Raw genomic sequence first — 21,014 nt, 5'->3', positions numbered from 1 at the left:
AGACGCCCTTGTTCGAGTGCAACACATTATTTGGTGATGCCTGCTGCTGCTGATGCTGCTGCGTTTGGCAGTCATTGCAACAAGCGGGCGTGACAAATACAAACACAACTCAACACAAAAACACTTTTTGTGCGCTATAAAAAAAATGGCCATTGCCCGAAGCTACTCCCATTTGATATTTTTTTCCTTTTAAGGCCACGGTGTTTGTTGACGAATGCGTTGAGTGTTTGTAGGTGACAGCGGCCTTTATTCACAGCACAAACAAACATCAGCGTCGTTTCTGATGCGCGTGTTGAGTGTTTTTTTTTCATATTCGTTGTGCTCGTGCACCACTGTCAACGCAGCAGCCGCAACAGCAGCATCACCAAACAATGCGTTAAACTTTTTAGACTTTGGAATAATATGAAAAAAAAGGACGACGACGATGATGATGATGTTACATGACTGATTGTATTGGCTCAGGAGCCAGGTAGAGGCATCTGATTGGAGCTGCAGAAGCTGCGATTGGCTCTGCTCCAGATGCGATCCCGGGGCTGCTGGTGAAGAGAGCCTGGAGCCGGAGCCACTCCAGAGCCAGGACACGCACGGAGAGCGCTGCCACCCCCCAACGCAAATCCCATGACGCTTGCATCTGTTCCCCCTTTCCTAGCCCTCCCTCCTCCTCATCCTGCCACGACTAAGACCGCAACCACGGAACAGTGACAACGATCCCCAGTGTAGCCTTGAGTGCGCACATCTATTAAAGCTGGCGCGGCAAATTACGGGATGGTCTGGCCAACAACACCACGCCCGGGCCGCCTGTGTCTCTTCGAAGTGGCGATGTTTATAGATCGGCACCAGGCTGTCGTTTGTGGCTGAGTTGATTTAGAGACGGGGGAGGGGGGTACATGATTCAGATATTCGTCACATGTTGGCCGAGAGCTGGAATCGAAGTCGGGTCGCACAGCGACGAAGTTCGAAATACAGCGCGCTAACCACTACGCTACCGCTCCAACAACAATCGACGTTCGCTACGAAGTGGCGGCGACGTCACCACGGGACTTGTGCCATGCTAGGTGCACTCCCGCTCCCCACACCAACACACAAAGACCAAGATCCCCCGCATAGCCTTGAACAGACTGTTGGGGGAAAGTGCCGGTAGCGAGCAGCTATGAAGGCCGGCACGGCACGTGGCGATGTTTACACACCATAAAAGATACTCATTTGAGGCTGAGTCGACCTAAGGGAGGCCCACAACCGGGTCAGATAATCGTCACTGGGTGTTGGTCGTGAGCGTGAATCGAACCCGGATCGCCGGGATAGTAGCGCAGCGCGCTAACCACTACACTGCCGCTCCCCACACATTCACTCACACACACACTCGCACACACTCATCCACACTCACCCACACACTCACACTCGCACACACTCACACACTCGCACACACTCACCCACACACACACTCGCACACACTCACCACACTCGTACACACTCACCCACACACACACTCGCGCACACTCGCAACACACAATAACGCGCACACAAACTCTCCATCAAATCGAGTCCAGGGATCTTCCCCCTCCTCCTCCCCCACTCCCAGCTATAACATCCAACGGGGCGATGTGGTTAGGGTGGTGGGGGTAAGTCGAGGAGGAAGGGGGGGGGAGTCTGAGGGACGGTGTCCCTTTAAGAGGCGGCTCCTTGCAGCGCGAGGCGTCCGGTGCGCCTTTAAGTGCGAACGAGGCGCGATTGGGTGGACGAGAGGGTCGGAGCAGCGCGGGCGCACGTGCGTCGAGTCGCCCCGCCGGTATAAGAGCGGCCTCGCTGTCAGCAAGCGGCGAGCGAGCCGAGTCGAGTGAGTGGACAAATGAATGAGAGAGCCTGCTTCGGAGCAAACTCACGGAGTCGTGCAGCCTGCTACGACCCTGCCGGCAGCGGCAGGCGCAAGCAGCAACGACGGTTGTAGCAGCAGCAGCGGCAGCAGCGGCAGTGACGGTTGTCGATTAAACAGCTCTGCTCGCATTTCATCGGCAAAGCAAAGCATCAGCCGGTAGCGTTATCTATTTGAATGCATGCACGTATGTATGCACCGTATATATGTGTGTGTGGCTATTGTGCGAGCATCGTCGTCAGAAGTGTTGCGGTGGTAGAAGGCAGCGGTGCAGATTGAACGGTTAGCGTGAGCGGCGTTGTCATCTGTGGAGTTCTGTATACTTGTTTTTGTGGATGTAGTATTCTTATTATCAGCAGCATAGGATTCAGGTGCAGGTTGAACATTACCAGCAGCAGCAGTAGCATCATAATCAGCTTGAATGTAAGTTGTGTGCAGCAGCAGCAGCAGCAGCCGCAGCAGGGGTAACACTTTCTGTAGCAACAGCACTATCAGTCGCCTTACCAACGTCAGCATCATCATCTGCAGAAGCAGCAGCAGCAGCATCAGAATCTGCAGCCGCAGTAGCGGCGCAATAGCAATCATCTCTAGCATCAGGAGCACCACCATCATCATCATTATCAGCAGCAGCAAGCGGCACTATCTTCTTCATCATCAGCAGCAGCTTTCAGCAGCGGCATTGTACAGCGATGGCGAGGCGCGGGTCGCACAACAGCAGCGCGCGGCGGAGCCAGCGTGAGCAGCAGCTGAGTCAGCAGCAGCTGTAGCGGCAACAGCTGTAGCGGCAGCAGCTGTAGCAGCAGCAGCTGTAAGCAAGTAGCTGTAGCGGCAGCAGCTGTAGCAGCAGCAGCTGTAAGCAAGCAGCTGTAGCGGGTTTAGTTGCAGCACCAGTCAGCCAACTTGCCCCACCTCCTCCTCCGCTTGCACCGCGGAGTCCGCGCGTTAGAGCCCCGTGCGCGCCCTCGCACGGCACGAGCGATGCTGCTGCTGCTGATGATGATGCCATCGATCCTCCTCTGGTTCGCGTCCTGCGCCGCTCCTGCCGGCGCGGCCAAGTCGCGCACGGAGCGCGACGTGACGGTGCCCGTCCGCGTCGATGGCCACCAGGGACCCTTTCCTACAACAACAATTACAACAACAACGCGAGAAGGAGACTACAGCAACAACAACAACGACGATGGTGGTGACGGCGTTCCAATGTCGGAGTCGGCCTCTTACGCGCTGCGCGCTTTCGGCCAAAGTTTCCGCCTGGACATCGTGCGCGACCACAGCTTCATCTCGCCCGCATTCACCGTGGCGCACGTGGGCGCGCCCCAGCGAGGCGGCGGCGGCGGGGCGGACGAGTTCGCGCGCGCCGTGCGGGAGTCGGGGGCGAACCTGAGCCACTGCTTCTTCGCGGGCCGCGTCAACGGAGACGCGAGCGCGACGGTGGCGCTCAGCGCGTGCGGGGGACTGCGCGGCGCGTTCCGTCACGGGCGGCACCAGTATTTCATCCGGCCCGAGACACCGGGGGAGGAGGAGGAGAGTCGGGGTGCTGCTGCTGCTACTGCTGTTGGCGCTGGTGACGGCGACGACGACGATGGAGGACTTGGTGGGTTGAACTCTTCGAGCGCTGACTCGGCGCGACGTCGACACGTCATCACGCGCAGAGGAGTCTCGCAGATGTTCGCCGATAGCGACGGCGAGGACGACGGCGACGACGTGCAACGATGTGGCGTCAACAGCACCGCGTTCGTCGGCCCCTCGCGCGAATTCCTGGAGCGCCTCGGTCGCTCGGGCAACGAGGCAACGGGAGCGGCAGCAGGAGGAGGAGGAGATGGTGGCGTCTTCAGGAACCCTTGGACCGCGGCGCGCTCCAAGCGCTTCGTGTCTCTGCCGCGCTACGTGGAGACGCTGGTGGTGGCCGACGAGGCGATGGCCTCGTACCACGGCGCGGACCTCAAGCACTACCTGCTCACGCTCATGGCCATCGCGGCGAGACTTTACAGGCACCCGAGCATCCGCAACGCCGTGCACCTGGTGGTGGTGAAGCTGCTCGTCATCAGCAACGAGGAGAAGGGCCCCAAGATCTCGAGTCACGCGGCGCTCACGCTCAGAAACTTCTGCGCCTGGCAAAAGAAATTCAACAAGGGCAGCGACAAGCATCCAGAGTACTACGACACGGCTATCCTCTTCACCAAACAGGTACCACCCCCCCTCGCTGACCCCCCCCCCACTGACTGCCCTGCCAACCCTCCCGCTCCCCACCACACAAAGTCGAGGCGCCATCCCTGCAATGTGTTGCTCACGCCACTGCTGTCCAAGGTCGGCTTCGACTCGGAAGAAGATGCGGAAGGTCTGGATAGCGCCTCGCTCCGATGCTGTTGGTTGTGCAGCAGTCGAGGGGCGTGTGGGTGGTGGGGTGCGCTGGTGGTGGTGGAGGGGGGTAAATGAAGTGCCCATTGCTTCAGCTGTCGCGCCCGGAGATCGAAACTGCGAATCGAACTTGAAATATCCGGGTTGATTGCGCAGTGCGCTAACCGCTGCACCACCACTCCTGTAAATCATAACATTTATATTATTCACTTATGGCGCGCTGCAGTGCCAGTACTGGTTAGCATCACCACTGGGGAGACAAAGACGACCGGGCGTGGTGCTGGCTACCCACCCTCTCGTGTGCCGTGCCGGCCTTCATAGGTGCTTGCTAACAGCACTTGCCCCAACAGTCTGTTCAGTCTACGTGGGGAGTCTTCGTCTTGTCGTGCTGGTGAGCTGCACAGGCGGCCAAGTCTACCTCCAGCGCGGCAGGTTAACAATGGGCACGTTTATTATTATTATTAAATTCCACCCCCCCCTTCTCCACCGTGTGTGTCCAGGCAGCAGTATAAACGTCAGTTTAACACGCAGGCTTTCGCGACCAATATTGTTCATAATCAACGATTTTTGGGTTTAGATCGCGTTATTTATAAATGTGTCGTAACCCTCCACCGCCCGACACGGCCAATCAGTAAAAAAGTATAAACGTGTCCCGCCACAGTTAGTCCATCGGCAGGTTGCTCGTGGTGGGGTCAAGTGTGGGCACTGCCACCTCTTCCCAGACGTATAGCCAGGCGCGGGAGAGGTCAAATGCCCTCTCTGCAGGAAACTGGCCACGGCTCTTTCTATTGCGGTGATCACTGCGCCACCGCTCCGCCCCTCAGTTGCGGTTATCATTATTTCATTAATCATCATTAATCAAGACTCGCTTTTTTGAGAGGATCCTAAACCCGCTTGCCGTCCTTTAATGTCTTGGGGCTCTCACACCGCGTCACTCCCATCTCTGCGCGGCCCACCAACCCGTTCCTCAGGCGCTGGATTCACAGGCGCGTGCCGCTGACGCGCTCGGCATATTTGCCCTTCGCGTTGAATCGGAGCACTGTGGGTTTCGATGGAGAGCGCTTGCCAAGAGCACGTCTGGCAAAGTCAGCTGCGTTGACTTTGACAAGCATCGCTCTGCTGATGAGACCCTCAAGGACTGAACCGGTCCAGAGGTTCGCTTCGTTAAATTAGCTGCTGGATGATATTGGTCTGGAAAGCCAACAGGCCGATGACTGATACACGGAGACACAGAACGGGCATTTGCTTGCTCTGTATATTGCAGTATGTTTTTTTTTTCTCAAAATCTCCGCCATGAACTGAAATGATGGGATTCTCGATGACAACCCGCCATCAATCCCAGGACCGACCTGCGACTCTGGGACACGCGAACTTCGCGAAGGCTGAGAGTCCGTCCTTCAGACTTTGGACGCCTCAACCCCTGATATTGCAACAAAGACAAAGATCCGCCGTGTAGCCTTAACAGAATGTAGGGGCAAGTGCTGTTAGTGAGCACCTGCGAAGGCCGGCATGGCACACGATGGGGTGGGTGGCCAACACCACGCTCGGCCGCCTTTGTCTCCCCAGTGGCGATGTTTACACATAGCACCAGGTACTCATTTGAGGCTGAGTGGACCTAGGGGAGGCCCAGGACAGGTTCATATAATCGTGACTCGTGTCGGCTGTGAGCGGGAATCGAACCCGGGTAGCACGATTCACACACACACACAGCATTTTAGCCCTGTCCCAAATCAAGGTGCCGGTTCTCGTCAAATCTCAGAGGCTAAGCAGGCGTTGAGCCTGGTTAGTGCTTTGGATGGGTGACCACTATCGCCGGGTGGGTCGGCGTGGTACCTCGATGCGGCGCTTTGTCTTGTTGTTTCCGGGTGCTCTGAAATCGTCCCCACGTGGAGTCGCAATCAAATTGTTAATGGTCGCAAGAGAGTTTTTTTTGGGTCAGATCGCGTAAATATGAATGTGTCGTTAAACCCGCCACCACCCGACACAGCCAACTCGTGAGTCTTGTCACGCAAACAGAACGTGCCAACTCGCTCCGAGTACAGCGCACGTGTCGCCAGCACTAGTGACGAGTTGGCACGCTCTGTTTGCGTGACAGGCCTTGCCAGCCTTACCCGTTGGCTGTGTCGGGTGGTGACGAGTCTAGCGACACATTTGTATTTACGCGATCTAACCCCCCCCAAAAAAAACCTGTGTTATGGATAATATTGTTCGCGAAAGACGATTGCGCGCTAAACTGAGTTATGAATGACATTGGCCGAACATCTCGATGTAGCGGGACCCTCTTCAAAAGGAGCCCTGAGACTCGGGACATCTTTCCTGGGTAATTAAAGGGAATTCTTATTATCTGGAGGAGTGGTGGCACCGTGGTTTGCTATGAACCTTGAGCTATGAACCAGCTGCCCTGATATCCGATTACAGACCACGGCTCAGCCGGTTTGAGTCCTCCACCCTGCACCAACCCGCACGAAGCAACGGGGTGAAGTATGGTCAAACGACTCCCACGACTAGCGGGGCATGGGGAGGCCTTCCTCCAGCAGTGGACTGCCAACTGTGAACAGTTATTCCACGATAATTATTCCCATAAACGAACACTTCAGACGGCCAAGCATGCCCGGTATGAGATGTAAAACCGCTTCTAAAGAAACAATATTGGCAACTCCCTTTCTCCCGCCTCACTCTCTCTCTCCTCCGAACCCTTCTCCGCTTCTCATCCTCTCCTCCCTCCTCCTCGCTCTTCATCTTTACCAGCGAGAGAGAGAGAGAAAGACGAATCTTGCCTCTGTGGCATCGCTGCTCGGGGCTTGAAGCGGCCGTCTTGCCATGTGCTGACTGGCCAAGCGTCGTCTGACCACAGCTGCGGATTTGGAGTGATGGTGACGCATTGCAGTCGGCTAATAAACTACGTACGCCTCGCTACGGCGACCCTTGCAGGCTGTCAGGCAATTGGCTGATGAAACTCAGATAGTTGAAAGCCAGTCCGCAGCGTTTTGCCGGCTTAAACAAATGCAGCTGGATAACACTGGTATGCAATAGCCAATGAATGAGCCGTTGGACCATAACGCGTTAGGATGTTGGAAACTGCTTAAATATGCTACGGTTGCGTCCATCAGTCAAATCTCGTGTTACAAAATTGTCAGCGATGATCCATTTACCCAGCCAAGCCTATAGCCGAGTATAGCGGTGGGTCTTGCGATGAAACACGCCGCCTTGACTTAAAGAAGCTCCCAGCGTGCGGAAATAAACTTTAGACATCCAACACGAAGCAGTTAGCGCGACCGCGCAACTGAACCCAAAAGCGACTGGAACCTGGATTCCAACCCAGGCTCTCGGCGACGCCGATGCAAGCGCTTCCGGCCTGATTTGTTATCTAACGCTGGACACGTGTGGCAAAAAACCGCTTCACAGCTCATGGGACTGCTCCAGATTGTGACGCCTCCTCTCCCGGCAGGACATCTGCGGCGCGCAGACGTGCGACACCCTGGGCATGGCCGACGTCGGCACCATGTGCGACCCCAAGCGGAGCTGCTCCGTCATCGAGGACGATGGCCTCCCGTCAGCCTTCACCACGGCCCACGAGCTCGGTGAGGAGGAGGAAGTGTGGGGGAAGAGGAGGCAGAGGGCACGCACCACGCTGCTGATCGGTGGATCATCATCATTGTCGTCGTTGTCGTCCTCGTGTTTTTTTTGTAAAGATGACGATGATGCCATCATTGTGATGTCATCACGAACTGTCGTCGTCATCACCATCATCATCATTGCTGTCATTATGACGATAGAGAACAATATAATTATCATGCAGCAGCTTTGGCAACATGAAATTTGTCAACGGATATTGGTGGTTCGTCATGCCACGAACATTACTCGTGGTGGCAGAGCGGGTTCGGGGGGGGGCGATGCTCCCAATTGTGTGAGCCTTACGTCACTTGGGCTCAAATGTAGCTCCGTCATATCCACTTCAGCGGGCTGTGCTCGAACAGGAAGGGTCCCAACCGCTCTGCAAGATTGGATTCTTCGTCTCGTGCGTGACGCTGATAGCACAATCAGGTTGAAATTCGGGGAACAAAAGGTTAAACAAAATGCTGTTTTACTTTGACGAGAGCCGCTGATGAGACGATACTGAATTCTGGTAAAGTAACGCTGGGAAGCCGAGTGACATTGAAAATCTGGTGTCAAACACTCAAGCGTGCTGTTTGTGAGCACCTATTAAGTCGGATATGACACAAAAGCTTGCAGCGTGGCTATCACCACACCCACCCATGTCTCATCACACACTGCACCAAGCACTTATTGAAGCCTCAGTCAACATTGAGGAGGCCGCAGGACAGGTTCAGACACTGGACAGGTTCGGACAATGCGATAACTTGCTGTTGTTATGATGATGATGATGACGACACTGATTACATTGGTGATGCCAATACTGACAATGACGACGACGATAATGATGATGAAGTCGACGATGATGATGACGACACTGATTACGTGCGTGCGTGACAATGAGGGGCGTGACGGTGACGACGACGATGACGACGACAATGATGATGATGATGAAGTCGATGATGATGATGACGACACTGATGACGTTGGTGTGTGACGTTGAGGGGCGTGACGATGACGACCGCGTGCGTGACGGTCTCCCCCCGGCAGGGCACGTGTTCAACATGCCGCACGACAACGTGAAGGCGTGCGAGCGCGTGGCCGGCAAGCAGGGCGAGCACCACATGATGTCGCCCACCATCACGCACGTGGACCGCGCGCAGCCCTGGTCGGCCTGCAGCGCAGCCATCATCACCGACTTCCTCGACAACAAGCACGGCGAGTGATATGGTGGTGGTGGGGGGGAGATAAGGGGAGATGAAACCGAATTAAAACTGAACAATTTTTATTTTATTTGAGCAGGGTAAGGCCCGCTGAGCGATATGTATTTTCTTTTCACAAGCGACCTGGCCACAAATGACGGTCACGTGGACGTTTGTCGCAGCCAAACGCTCCAAACGCGTGACGTTGATTCTAAATGTGAAGGCAAACAACGGAGGACCCAGAGAAGAATCCACACGACCACGGGGAGAGAGACAACGATAACTCAACATACACAGCAGCAGGCGTCAGGGTCGGGATCGAACCCATGACCTCCCGTATACCAGGCGAGGTAGTTAACATCTCATAGCCACCGTGGTTCCCTAGATTAAGGGAGACGTCCGAGAGATGCGGGTAAATAGTGAGGAGGTGCGGGGGACACTTTAGGTGAGATACGGGGGATACTAGAGAGATATGGGAAGATACGGGGAGATATGGGGATTGCCAAAGAGACAGGGGAGACACCGTAGATACGGTGAGATACAGGGAAAGGGGAAACTGGCTCACACAGAGACCCCTAAACTCGGACATAGACCCACAGACACGCAGAGACTCCTAGCCTTCCACAGAGATCTACAAACAGAGAACCCTAACCTCCCTACAGAGACCCACAGACACGCAGAGACTACTAGCCTCGCACAGAGATCCACAGACACGCAGAGACTCCAAGCCAGGCACAGACAGCCATAGCCTCACTTAGACACCTTATAGATTCACTGCCCTCCCTTGCCTCATGGAGCGATTGCCCACAACGACTGAGGGCTTAGCGTGAAGGGAAGGACATTGCGATGTCTGGCACAACGCTCTCTCTCTCTCACCTGGCCAAGCAGGCCCGTCACAGTCTCCCCTGGCGACATCCCAGCCACCCACTGTTAAAATTTACGGCAAATGGACAGTTTTACTGCTCTTACGTTTAATTTAAAACGCGGCGTGATGGCGCGGCCGGGTGGCTCCTGTGGCTCAAAGCTTCCCATTGTTCTAGAAGTGCTGAGCCAGCTCAGCTGAGAACCTGGGTTCAACGCCGAGGGTAGGGTGTGCCTTTTTTGTGTTTGGTTTTTCAGACAGCTCGTAATGAATGGCCACGTCAAAGTCACCGAGCCAGAACTGCTGACATCCCACTGGCTTCAAAGCCTTCGGGGGTTGAGGTCTTTCTAAGCGGGGCCACAGCTCTAAGCCAGAACGCCCGGGGAATCTGAGTTCAAGCTCTGTGACCGTGTCTCTTTGTGCCCCCCCCCCCACCGAGCATTCATGATGACGGTGCTGAAATACTTTCAGTTGCCCCCGAGTTGATCCACCTGCCTATGCCACTTGGATCAGTTCGGTGAAAGGGGTTCGGAAGGAGTGGAGTCCGATGGAAACAAAGTTCCGGAAATAAGAACGCTTGTTGATGATGCTGTGAGGATGGCTGATGATCATATTTGTGGTGGTGGTGATGATGCTGATGATGATATGAGTGGTGGTGATGATGCTGATGATGATATGAGTGGTGGTGATGATGCTGATGATGGTATGGTTGGTGGTGATGATGCTGATGATGGTATGGGTTGTGGTGGTGATGATGCTGATGTGCTCGGTGATGCAATGCATGCGTGATTCCTGAGCATGTACATCGCAGTCTCTGGTTCACACATAAATACAAACATCCCCCATGAAGCCTTTAACAGACTGTTGGGGCAAGTGCTGTTCACGAGCACCTATGAAGGCCGCTACGGCACACGAGGGTGGGTGGGTGGCCAGCACCATGCACGACCACCTTTGTCTCCCCAGTGGCGATGTTTACACACGGTACGAGGTACTCATTTGAGGCTAAGTTTACCTAGGTGAGGCCCAAGACCGGTTTAGATAATCCTCACCGGTGTTGGCCTTGAGTGGAAATCGAACTCGGGCCACCAGGTTTTCGTAGCGCAGCGGCGCTAACCGCTACACCACCGCTCCCCTCGTTACCACTGACGCAAGCACGCGCACAAACACGCGCGTAGATCCCCCTCCCCCAGCGCTCATCCCCTCGCTCTCCCCTCCACACTCCCCCCCCCCCGTACAGGCGACTGCCTCCTGGACGAGCCGACGAACGCGCTGACCCCTCCGGGCGAGCTCCCCGGCGTCTCCTACCCGGCGGAGCGCCAGTGTGAGCTGGCGTTCGGGCGCGGCTCGCGCCTCTGCCCATACGCGGAGGCGTGCGCCAAGCTGTGGTGCACGGGCCGCGTGTCGGGACAGCTCGTGTGCCAGACGCGCCACTTCCCCTGGGCCGACGGCACGGCCTGCGCCTCGGGCCGCTGGTGCATGCGGGGCCAGTGCACCGAGAAGGGCGAGGGCAAGCGTGGCAAGGTGAGCGTGCTCGAATGAGACACGTTTTTGTTAGAATTTATGTTATTTCCCGCGGGCTGGTTGCACGCGCCCTTGCGAACGTGCGCGGCGAATCGAGCCGACGGGCACACGGTGGCGGGAAATGAAGAAGGAAAGGAAAGCGGCGATCGCCTGATCCGCCCCATGCGAGTCGTTGTACCCGTCACAAAGAAATGCAACGCCGAAAAGCCGTGCTCAAACCCAATGTTCGAGTCCACAAACTGGGTTGGGGTTTGGGTTTTGGGCTAGACTGAGGAGCATGGATTCGAGCGTGAATTTCGACTTTGGTTTTGGCGCGCCAGGATCCACGCGGCACAGAGAAAGTGTGGACTAATCTCCATCCGTTCTGTCTGTGCGGGGATCGAGCGTTGCCCCCCTCGCGTGAGCGTGTGGGTCTTCTCCAGGCTCTCCGGTTTCCTCCCACGTCCGTGAACGCTCCTTAATTGGCTGACAGCATCTTAAAATGTGCAACTCCCACGAGAAAAGCGTCATTGTGGTTTTCCTGGAGACATAATCGTAACAGTAATTATTAAAGTGTTTGATCGCTTGCTGTCATTGTTATGATATCAGCATCATCATCATGGTGAGTGTTTTCATCATTGTCATCATTAGCAGCATCATAATCGCCATCGTTATCATTGTTGTCAGCATTGTTATCATAATCGTCACTATCAATGTCATCAGAAGCATCATTGTTGTCATAATTGTCATCATTAGTGGCATTATCATTCATCAGGGTTATTATAAAACGCTATATCCTAACCTGAACCCTCCCTCCGCCCCCCCTCCACCCCCCTGACCCCAAGGCGCCCGTGGACGGGAGCTGGGGTCGCTGGGCTCCGTACGGAGAGTGCTCGCGCACTTGCGGCGGCGGCGTGCACCTAGCCCGGCGCGAGTGCGACTCCCCGAGCCCGGCACACGCGGGCGCCTACTGCACGGGCCCACGTGTCAAGTACCGCTCGTGCGGCCTCGCGCTGTGCCCCAGCGGGCCCGGTACGCGCTGCTCACCCACACGCAATCAGCCACGCTCAGCCACGCTCACCCACGCTCAGCCACACTCAGCCACGCTCAGGTACACTCAGCCACACTCAACCGCCACTCACCCACACTCACCAACACTCGCCCACACTCACCCACACTCACCCTCACTCAGCCACACACTCACCCACACTCACCCACACTCAGGTACACTCACCCACACTCAATCACCACTCACCCACATTCACCCACACTCAACCACCACTCACCCACACTCACCCCCACTCACCCACACTCACCCCCACTCAGCCACACTCACCCACACTCAACCACCACCTCCCCCCCATCTCCTTCCACCATCACCTATTTTTTAAAATATGTTTCTTTTATTTTACCCGGTAAGGCCCACTTAGCTATATACGGCTCTTTTTCAGAAGCGCCCTGGCCACAAACGATTGCTCAACGAAGTGGCCTTATCGTGCGGACATTTAAAGCAGCCAAAATACTCTCAAACGCACGTTTCTAAATAGTAGAGGGAAAAACCGGAGGGCCCGGAGAAAAATCCACGCGACCACGAGGCGTCAGGGTCAGGACCAAAACCCACGACCTCCTGCGCACCAGGCGAGGTCGTTAACATCTCGCCACCACCTCCCCCCGTGTCGGCAGACACGAAGAGCTTCCGCGAGGAGCAGTGCGCCGCGTTCGACGGGCAGCGCGTCCACTCCAACGGCCTGAGCCCCGGCGTGCGCTGGCTGCCCAAGTACTCGGGGATCAGCGCCAAGGACCGCTGCAAGCTGGTGTGCCGCGCCAACGGCACCGGCTACTACTTCGTGCTGGCACCCAAGGTGAGCGCGCGGGGTGGGAGGGGCGAGGGGTGCGGAGGGGCGAGGGCGGTGGGGGAGGCCAGCCGCCAAGTGATGATGAGCAGTGTCGGAATCATCATCATCATCATCGTGAAACAAATAAAGCCTTGATTCTTGACTTCAAGCTTTCGTGACTGTAGGGATTCATATTCTTTGGGTCTTTTGGTAAAGTCAAGTATATAGGTTCAGAATAATAAAACCGCTTGTGTTGCGATCGAAACGTCGTAGTTTTTGTTTATTTGATTATTCTGAACATATCTACGTAACGTTACCGAAGACCCAAAGAAAATAAAGCTTTGATTTTTATTTTACCACGTGTGAACTCCACTGAGCTGCTATGCACCTCGTTTGCAGAAGCGACCCGGCCATCGGCAAACGATAGCGCAAAGAAGTGGCCTATCATGGTCGTCATCACGTGGAAATTTATAGCAGCCAAATAGTCTGACGGTGTGATGTCGATTCTAAGTGTGTAGGGAAAACCCGTGGGGCCCAGAGAAAAATCCACGCGACCGCAGGTTGAGAGAGAACATACAAACTCCGAATTTACAGGCGCCAAGGTCGGGATCGGACCCACGACCTCCTGTATACCAGGCGATGTCGTTGACATGTCACCACTGTAGCCACAACCCGCAACGAGAACTCTACTGGACGTGGTGTGCCGGGTTGTGGAAATATTTCCTGGCTCACCGGTAGACTCGAGTAGGTGACACGTGACGGGGGGTGTGGGGGTGTGGGGGTCTTGGTCTTCGTCCCGTCTCACCATTACCTGTCACGCGCGCGACGTCCCGCCCGTCACGCAGGTGGTGGACGGCACGAGGTGCGGCCCCGACACGTCGGACGTCTGCGTGCAGGGCCGCTGCGTGCGCGCCGGCTGCGACGGGCGGCTGGGCTCGCGCGCTCGCCTCGACGTGTGCGGAGTGTGCGGCGGGGACGCCTCGACCTGCCGCAGGGTCTCCGGCACCTTCACCAAGGCGCAGTGAGTGACGGTTGCCACGGCGGCAGAGACGGCATCATCATCATCGTCGTCGCAGTGTCGTCATCATCATCATCAGCAGCATCATCATCAGTGTCATCGTCAGCAGCACTAGCAGTGGCAGCAGCATCATCGTCGCAGTGTCGTCATCATCATCAGCAGCAGCAGCATCATCATCAGTGTCATCGTCAGCAGCACTAGCAGTGGCAGCAGCATCATTACCAGTGGCGTGATTGGCAGCAGCATCGGCCAAAATTATTGACGGCAGCGATATTAGCCGCATTAGTAGCAGGACTTTTCTCATGATGTTCATCGTCAGAAGTAGCATCACCAGCGTCAGCTTCTGTATCGGGGCCTGTGGCAGCATCTTCATCATCACCATCATCTAAGTGTGCTGGCTTCACAATCCAGTCGTCAATGAACTCGCACGCACGCTTCTCCCGTGAGACGCGAAGACCCGGGGCTGAGATCAGAATCCAGGGCCGGATCAAGGCACGGGGCTTTAGGGGCTGCATCCCAGGGGCCTCCGTCAGCTGAAGGGCCTCCAGAGATTAAGTGAAAAGTTATTTGAGTTGTGAATGCTGAATTTGATTTGTTGCTAGCCTTGTAAAAAGACATTATTTTTTGTTATTTAACTTTTTTTCCTTTGGAAAATATTACTGGGGGCCTCACAGTACCTGTAGCCCATGGGGTCTACAATATCTTACTCCGGCAGAATGAGATTATTTATCTATAGCTGAGGAATCCGATGAGCTGTGAAGCTCTTTGTCACAAATGTCCAGACGATCGGCTCCTCACAGTCCATCATTGCCCCACACTGGAGGAGCAGCCATGGCGTGCCACGCGCCAGGGCCCACGCCCGGCACGCATCGCGCGCGTCTCACCCTGCCACTGCCTTGCCACCGCAGGTACGGCTACAACTACGTGGTGGCGGTACCGGCGGGCGCCACCAACCTGGACGTGCGCCAGCGCGGCTACCAAAGCCTCAAGAACGACGACAACTACCTCGCAGTGCGCTCGGGCCGCGACGGGCGCTACCTCCTCAACGGCCACTACGTCATCTCGACGTCGGAGCGCGAGGTGGCGCTGGGCCCCGGTGGCGGGCACGGGGGCCCCGCGGGGACGACGGCGGGCACCGGCAGCGTGCTCAGCTACAGCGGCACGGCCACGGCGTCGGAGCGGCTGCACGCGCCGGGCGCGCTCACCGAGCCGCTGGTGGTGGAGGTGCTGGCCGTGGGCCGCATGACGCCGCCCAGGGTGCGCTACTCCTTCCACGTCCCGCGCGGCTCAGCCGCCGCCTCCGCCGTCGCGCGCTCCAACGCGCTGCTGGGGGACGCGGGCGGCGAGGGCGGCGACTCCGTGGCGGACGAGGGCAAGAGGGAGAAGGAGGAGAGGAAGCGGGAGCAGGAGCAGGAGGAGGAGCTGGCCAAGAGCAAGCGGGACGACGGCGCCAGGAGCGGAGCGGGAGGAGCGGCCGTCCCGTCCAAGCGAAAGGCCGGCGGCGTCGGCGCGACGTGGGCCACGGGCGAGTGGGGCGCCTGCTCCCGCACGTGCGGCGGCGGCGGCTCGCAGCGCCGGCACGTGCGCTGCCCGCGCCCAACGGGCGCCTGCGCCGGCGCGAGGCCCGAGGCGACGCGGGCGTGCGGGGAGACGAGCTGCCCCGCGTGGCACGCCGGCGGCTGGTCGCCCTGCTCCAAGACGTGCGGGCGCGGGTTCCGGCGGCGCTCGCTGCGGTGCGAGGCTCGCGGCGTCGGCGTGGCGCCCAACGTGCTGATGCCGCGCGAGCGCTGCGACCGCGCCGGCAAGCCGCAGGAGCTTGACATCTGCGTCGCGCGCGCGTGCTGATGGCGGCCGCTGGCGGGATACGCGGGGCGGAGAGTGAGCCGACCGGAGCGCCGGCGGTGGGGGCGATGTGGAGTTTCCAGGAGAGGACGCGAAGAAAAACGTCGGAGGAAAACGCCCCCCGAGCGATCGTAGGGGAAGTTGCTGACGGGGCGCGAGCGGCGTGCGCGGACGGTTGCCGCGCGACGGTGACATGCGCACCGCTGCGGCGATCATCCGCTGCGGATGAATCGTCACGAGCGCCGCTGTCATCGCCTCAGTGAACGTCGCTCGTCGTCGCGGAGGTGACGGCATTCGGAGGCCACGCTCGCCTCGACAACGCCGCTCTGACATCCTTGGCGCGTTGAAAGGTGGCGCAATAATCTCTTGACTGTCCTCGCTGATGGAACAATGAAAACAAAAATGCATCTGAGTGGAACTTTCGGACACTTTGTCAGAAAAAAACACTACAGAAAAGAGGGGGGAACTCTTCAGCTGACTGTTCACCAACGCACACGAAGAGGCTTGGACACTGAGGCTGCCAGGACGACTTTCCCAGCATAAAACGTGGAGGTGCGGCTCTGTAATGTCTAGCTCACGCTGCTGCAGGCGGAAGGATGGGCCTCTGCTAGAATGAGCTCTTAGAGGGCCCCTCTAGGGATTATCTTGGCCTACTCTTCCATACTGGCCAGACGTCTTGGAAGAGGTGGGAGCACCCCACATTTGACTACACCGCTCACGGGCCAACAACACTTGCACCGCATTTCGCACAAACCACGGCAACAAATACAAATACTTGATGATGATGATGATGCACAAATGGAAAATGTAAAACTCTCCGGCAGTGTGCGGACACTGTGGCCACCACCCAGAACAGAGCCGTGGAGCAGAACACGACTCGATGTGCGACGGCTCAACGCGCCAATTCACGAATACGAAGGAGGCGTCGTCACGGCGACGCAATCGGCGACTCCTGACGCAAACATCCGGTTCGGCCACCTCGATGCCATTTCACATCGAGGCGGTCGAGCGAAGGCGATCGCACCGCTCGAAACCTGCCGATCGACTGACTGTGATGAACCCTTCTGGGTGCTGTGGCTGCGGGATGTTTAGGAAACCCGCACCGTTGCCTGCCGTGCTGGGAGGTGGAATCGAACCTGGACTTGCCTCCGTATTGCAAGTCCAGCGTGCTGACCTTCACGTGACGGCGACAGCAGTGTCTCTTTCACCGCGTGTACGATCACTTTATTTCACCGTGAGACGTTTTCAAACTGGCGGTTGTCACGAAGCTGTTCTGTCCGGTTTGTTTTGACGGTTTTTTTTGTTATAATTAACTTATTATTTTGTTATCGTTTCATTGCTGAAGATTACAAAGCACAGGTAATCTGGAGCGCTAGTCGCAGTGGGAGAGAGTAAGGCTTTCTCTGGAAAAACAACAACAACTTACAGACACGAAATTTAGCGCAAGATAGCAACGGCTAAAACTTGACCTTTTTGTTTTGTTTCTCTATTCGAATTGTGTTTACAACCTGCAAATCTTGAGGGTTTGAATTGGTTAGATTTTTGTTTGTAGTCGTTATCATCGCGAGGCAGCGATTCAACAACAACAACAAAATCTCCATTTCTTGATTCCGTCTCGTGATTTTGCCCTCCGACTTTCTCGGCTCCAGCCACGTGGTCCCGGGGTTCGGACCAGACTTTCCTTCCGCTCGGCTCAAACCCAAAGGTGGCACTGATCGACTTCACGTGGTCGATATAAATACGCGAGTGGCTGGCTTCCTCTGAGCTTCAGCGTCACAGTCCACGACTTAATGTTCCTTCGTTCACTGCTGGCGGCGATTGTTGTGGTTTTGTTCGTGCTCAGCCGGGGACTTAGATCAAGATGCAGGACGTTTAGGCTGATCTTGTCCTATGAGTTAAACCAATCAACCTCCAGACTGTCATTCTTTGGGAGGGTTGGGACGGGGTGGGACTAAATAATAAAAACAACTTTTGCTTGGATTTTCTACTTCGAAGCATCGACTCAAATATTAATTTAAAACAATAATTTGCAGAAATGTGTTAATCCGCTGAGGGATGAAGGCCTCAGCGCGCCATGTCAGCAATGAGCATACTTCACCACAACGGTTAGTGCGGCGTGGTCGAGGGATGTTGACCCATGCACCAGTTAAGATGTCATTCACCACTGATATTAGCCTTGGTCGGGAATTGAACTCGCAGCGATCGCGACTGCGCCCACGTTCCTCGCCAACTCAACAATAATTGGCAAGTTTCGGCTCTCCAGCTCTTCCAGAACACGGTCAACATACAGACAGTGGCCAACTCATACGGCCGGTGAGACAGCCATTTAAAATCCACGAAAACCCACTCGTGTCTGACCGTATGAACGTATCCGTAACGCAAAAAGTTTTTTTCTTCCACGGACGCACGTGCTGATTTGACGATCTCGCGCACGCGCAACCACCATGGTGGACTCGTCACAGCCCCTCGGGTTCGATCTGCAATCTTTACCACCTCCCCCCGCCTCATGGAATCCAACGGAAAGCAGTTGGGTCGATTTACAGATGATGCTGCCGAGCTTGCCGATTCGCCCGCTCGCTCGCTCTCTCGCTCGCTCTCTCGCTCGCTCTCTCGCTCGCTCTCTCGCTCGCTCTCTCGCTCGCTCTCTCGCTCGCTCTCTCGCTCGCTCTCTCGCTCGCTCTCTCGCTCGCTCTCTCGCTCGCTCTCTCGCTCGCTCTCTCGCTCGCTCTCTCGCTCGCTCTCTCGCTCGCTCTCTCGCTCGCTCTCTCGCTCGCTCTCTCGCTCGCTCTCTCTCTCGCCACCATCAGGGACGCACACGCCGGCTCGGCTGGGATGCGCCAGTCGAAAAAACCGGGGAATGCGAGGTTAGTAGCGGGTGACGAGGGGTGGGGGGGGGAGCCCAGCGGCCCAGCGGACGCGTGACACCGTTCGTTGGCGGTGCCCACCCTCGGTTGGCCGCTCGTCACGTGCCGGTGGGAGCATGCGGGGCAGTGGGGGTTTGTTGCACACTTCTGAGGGTTCAATTTGGTATTGGATATACCTCGAGTTGCAGAGCAGGTGAACAAAAAAAATTGCGATCTTTTTATGCCTTGTTTTGTCATTTACGTTACAGACTTCGGGAGCACGAGAGAGAGAGCGGAGACAACTACGAAACCAAAGTGTTAATAATGTAACGATTTTTTTTATTATTACATATACATAAACTTTTGTAAAGAAACTGCAGAGGATAAAAAAAAAGTATAATTTTTTTTTGGTTTTCTGCTGGAAGCAGTTTCATGGGGTCCGTTGGTCGTGATCGTCGTGGTCGTGATGATTCGCCGGCGACGCCACCGTTCCAGCCCGCGTGTAAATACTGTACATGTCTTAGCGCCCCTTGGCACAGTGACTGCATTGGATATACAAATAATGATAATAAGCCTTCGTCTTGTGAATACGAATTGTATTTATGCACATGTTTGTCTCGGCGGTATCGCCGCAACGCCGCGCATCGATCTCACTCTTTTCATACGCTTAGTAAGCTGACGAGGTCGCCGTCGTGATCTGCGACCGGCTTGTCACGCTGCACCGACACCGGCCGCTTTCACCGCGAGACGCAAAGCGAGCGAGCGCTCACGCTCTGTCCGCGACCAAGGTCGGAGCTCGATGCGACGTTCATCTCCTTGTTTTCTCTTTCTAACGGCTTTAAAAAAAAACATTTGGGAAACGCAGAGCGATTTCAGATGGGGAGAGGAGGAGGGGGGGTTACTTTTTGTTCGTCACAAGCAACACACACACACACACATTTCTTTTTTGGGTGTGTGTGTACGCAATGATAACATCGTTCCGTTAACTCGCCGAGCAGGCGAGGATGGGGTTCACGGGAAGGCTGCCAAATATTCTCGATTGGTCAGGACAAGTGCAGGCGGTTTCAAGAAAGTTGGCCTTGTGAAAAGGGTTTTTGGGGAAAATCGAGATCTTCTCTGGATTTTCAAGATTTGCCCTCCTCACGCTTGACTCATAACACAGGCAAAGGGGGGTGGGTGGGTGGGGTGCCTGAGTAGTGGGCGGAGTAAAATATTGGAAGTAACGGAAGAGGCCGCTGGCAGTGCTAGCGGCTGAGTGGGTGGGGCCGTGCAAAAGTGGGCGGGGCCCGATGCAGGGGAGGGGCTACCAGCCGCATCGCTGTGCGTGCTCGTGTCGTGGTTGAGCCTTCCAGAAGTTTTGGTAGCCTTTTGTTGTTCACTGTCTACACGTGTTTCTTTTGGGGGGGGGGGGGTCGTCTTCATTTTTGTGTTGATTTTCGTTTCATTTTACAGCTACTATATTAACAAACAAAAAAAAGTCAACGCGCGGTGTTCGGTTTGTATGGAGCGGGGTGGAGAGGGCTGAGCGTGGAGAGGAAAGAGGTCTTGAACCGGCATAGCGGTGTGAGTGTGTGTGAGTGCCACGGCCTGTATACTGTGTATACTTGATAACACCCCAATGTACAATGCACAAATAAAGTCGCTCGACACCTTATCCGCTGTGCTGTCGATCTCTCTCTCTGTGCGCAGGGATGCGCGTGTGACCGGTACGTCTCTCTATCTTATATCTGTTTCAGTCAGCGAAATGAGCAGGGCAAGTGACAAGCACGTGCACAGCAGGGCACAGCAGGCCAGGGGGCAGACACTCACGTGCCCCTCCTCATTGTGCCGTATTCATTTAAATTGGGCGCTATCTTCGTAGGCGGTGTGGTCGGCCCCTATGGCAGCATTCTTGCAAGAGTTCACCAAGAGCTGCTCGATGGTAGTTCAGTTCCAGTGATAGGCAGAGGATAAGAGGACGGTCTAGAGTCTGGACATTAAAGGAAACTAAACTTTATTTTATCAGGTAAGGGCCACTGAGTTTTGTAGTTCTTTTTCAGAAGCGACCTGGCTATCAAAAATAATTATAGTCCAACGATGACGTCGCTTATCAC

General features: G+C 55.9%; 1 protein-coding gene across 1 annotated transcript; it reads left to right on the top strand.

Moving 5' to 3' along the window:
* Window positions 1-1,568: 1,568 nt before the first annotated feature.
* Window positions 1,569-20,575, top strand: ADAMTS15 (ADAM metallopeptidase with thrombospondin type 1 motif 15). The gene is made up of 8 exons (XM_078869954.1): window positions 1,569-4,054; window positions 7,674-7,806; window positions 8,870-9,037; window positions 11,121-11,404; window positions 12,229-12,415; window positions 13,067-13,245; window positions 14,064-14,239; window positions 15,145-20,575. The coding sequence occupies exons 1-8, from the start codon at window positions 2,849-2,851 to the stop codon at window positions 16,079-16,081; spliced, it is 3,270 nt and encodes a 1,089-aa protein (XP_078726080.1). The 5' UTR covers window positions 1,569-2,848; the 3' UTR covers window positions 16,082-20,575.
* The last annotated feature ends 439 nt before the right edge of the window (window positions 20,576-21,014 follow it).

This window comes from Lampetra fluviatilis, chromosome 29 (assembly GCF_964198595.1).
Source record: "Lampetra fluviatilis chromosome 29, kcLamFluv1.1, whole genome shotgun sequence".
Taxonomy (NCBI): domain Eukaryota; kingdom Metazoa; phylum Chordata; class Hyperoartia; order Petromyzontiformes; family Petromyzontidae; genus Lampetra; species Lampetra fluviatilis.
This window is presented reverse-complemented; position numbering and strand designations above follow the sequence as displayed.

Coding starts and splice junctions, on each gene's coding strand:
- ADAMTS15 (XM_078869954.1), top strand. CDS start 2,849: ATGCTGCTGCTGCTGATGATGATGCCATCGATCCTCCTCTGGTTCGCG. Junction 4,055..7,673: donor CTATCCTCTTCACCAAACAG/GTACCACCCCCC, acceptor CTCTCCCGGCAG/GACATCTGCGGCGCGCAGAC. Junction 12,416..13,066: donor GCTGTGCCCCAGCGGGCCCG/GTACGCGCTGCT, acceptor CCGTGTCGGCAG/ACACGAAGAGCTTCCGCGAG.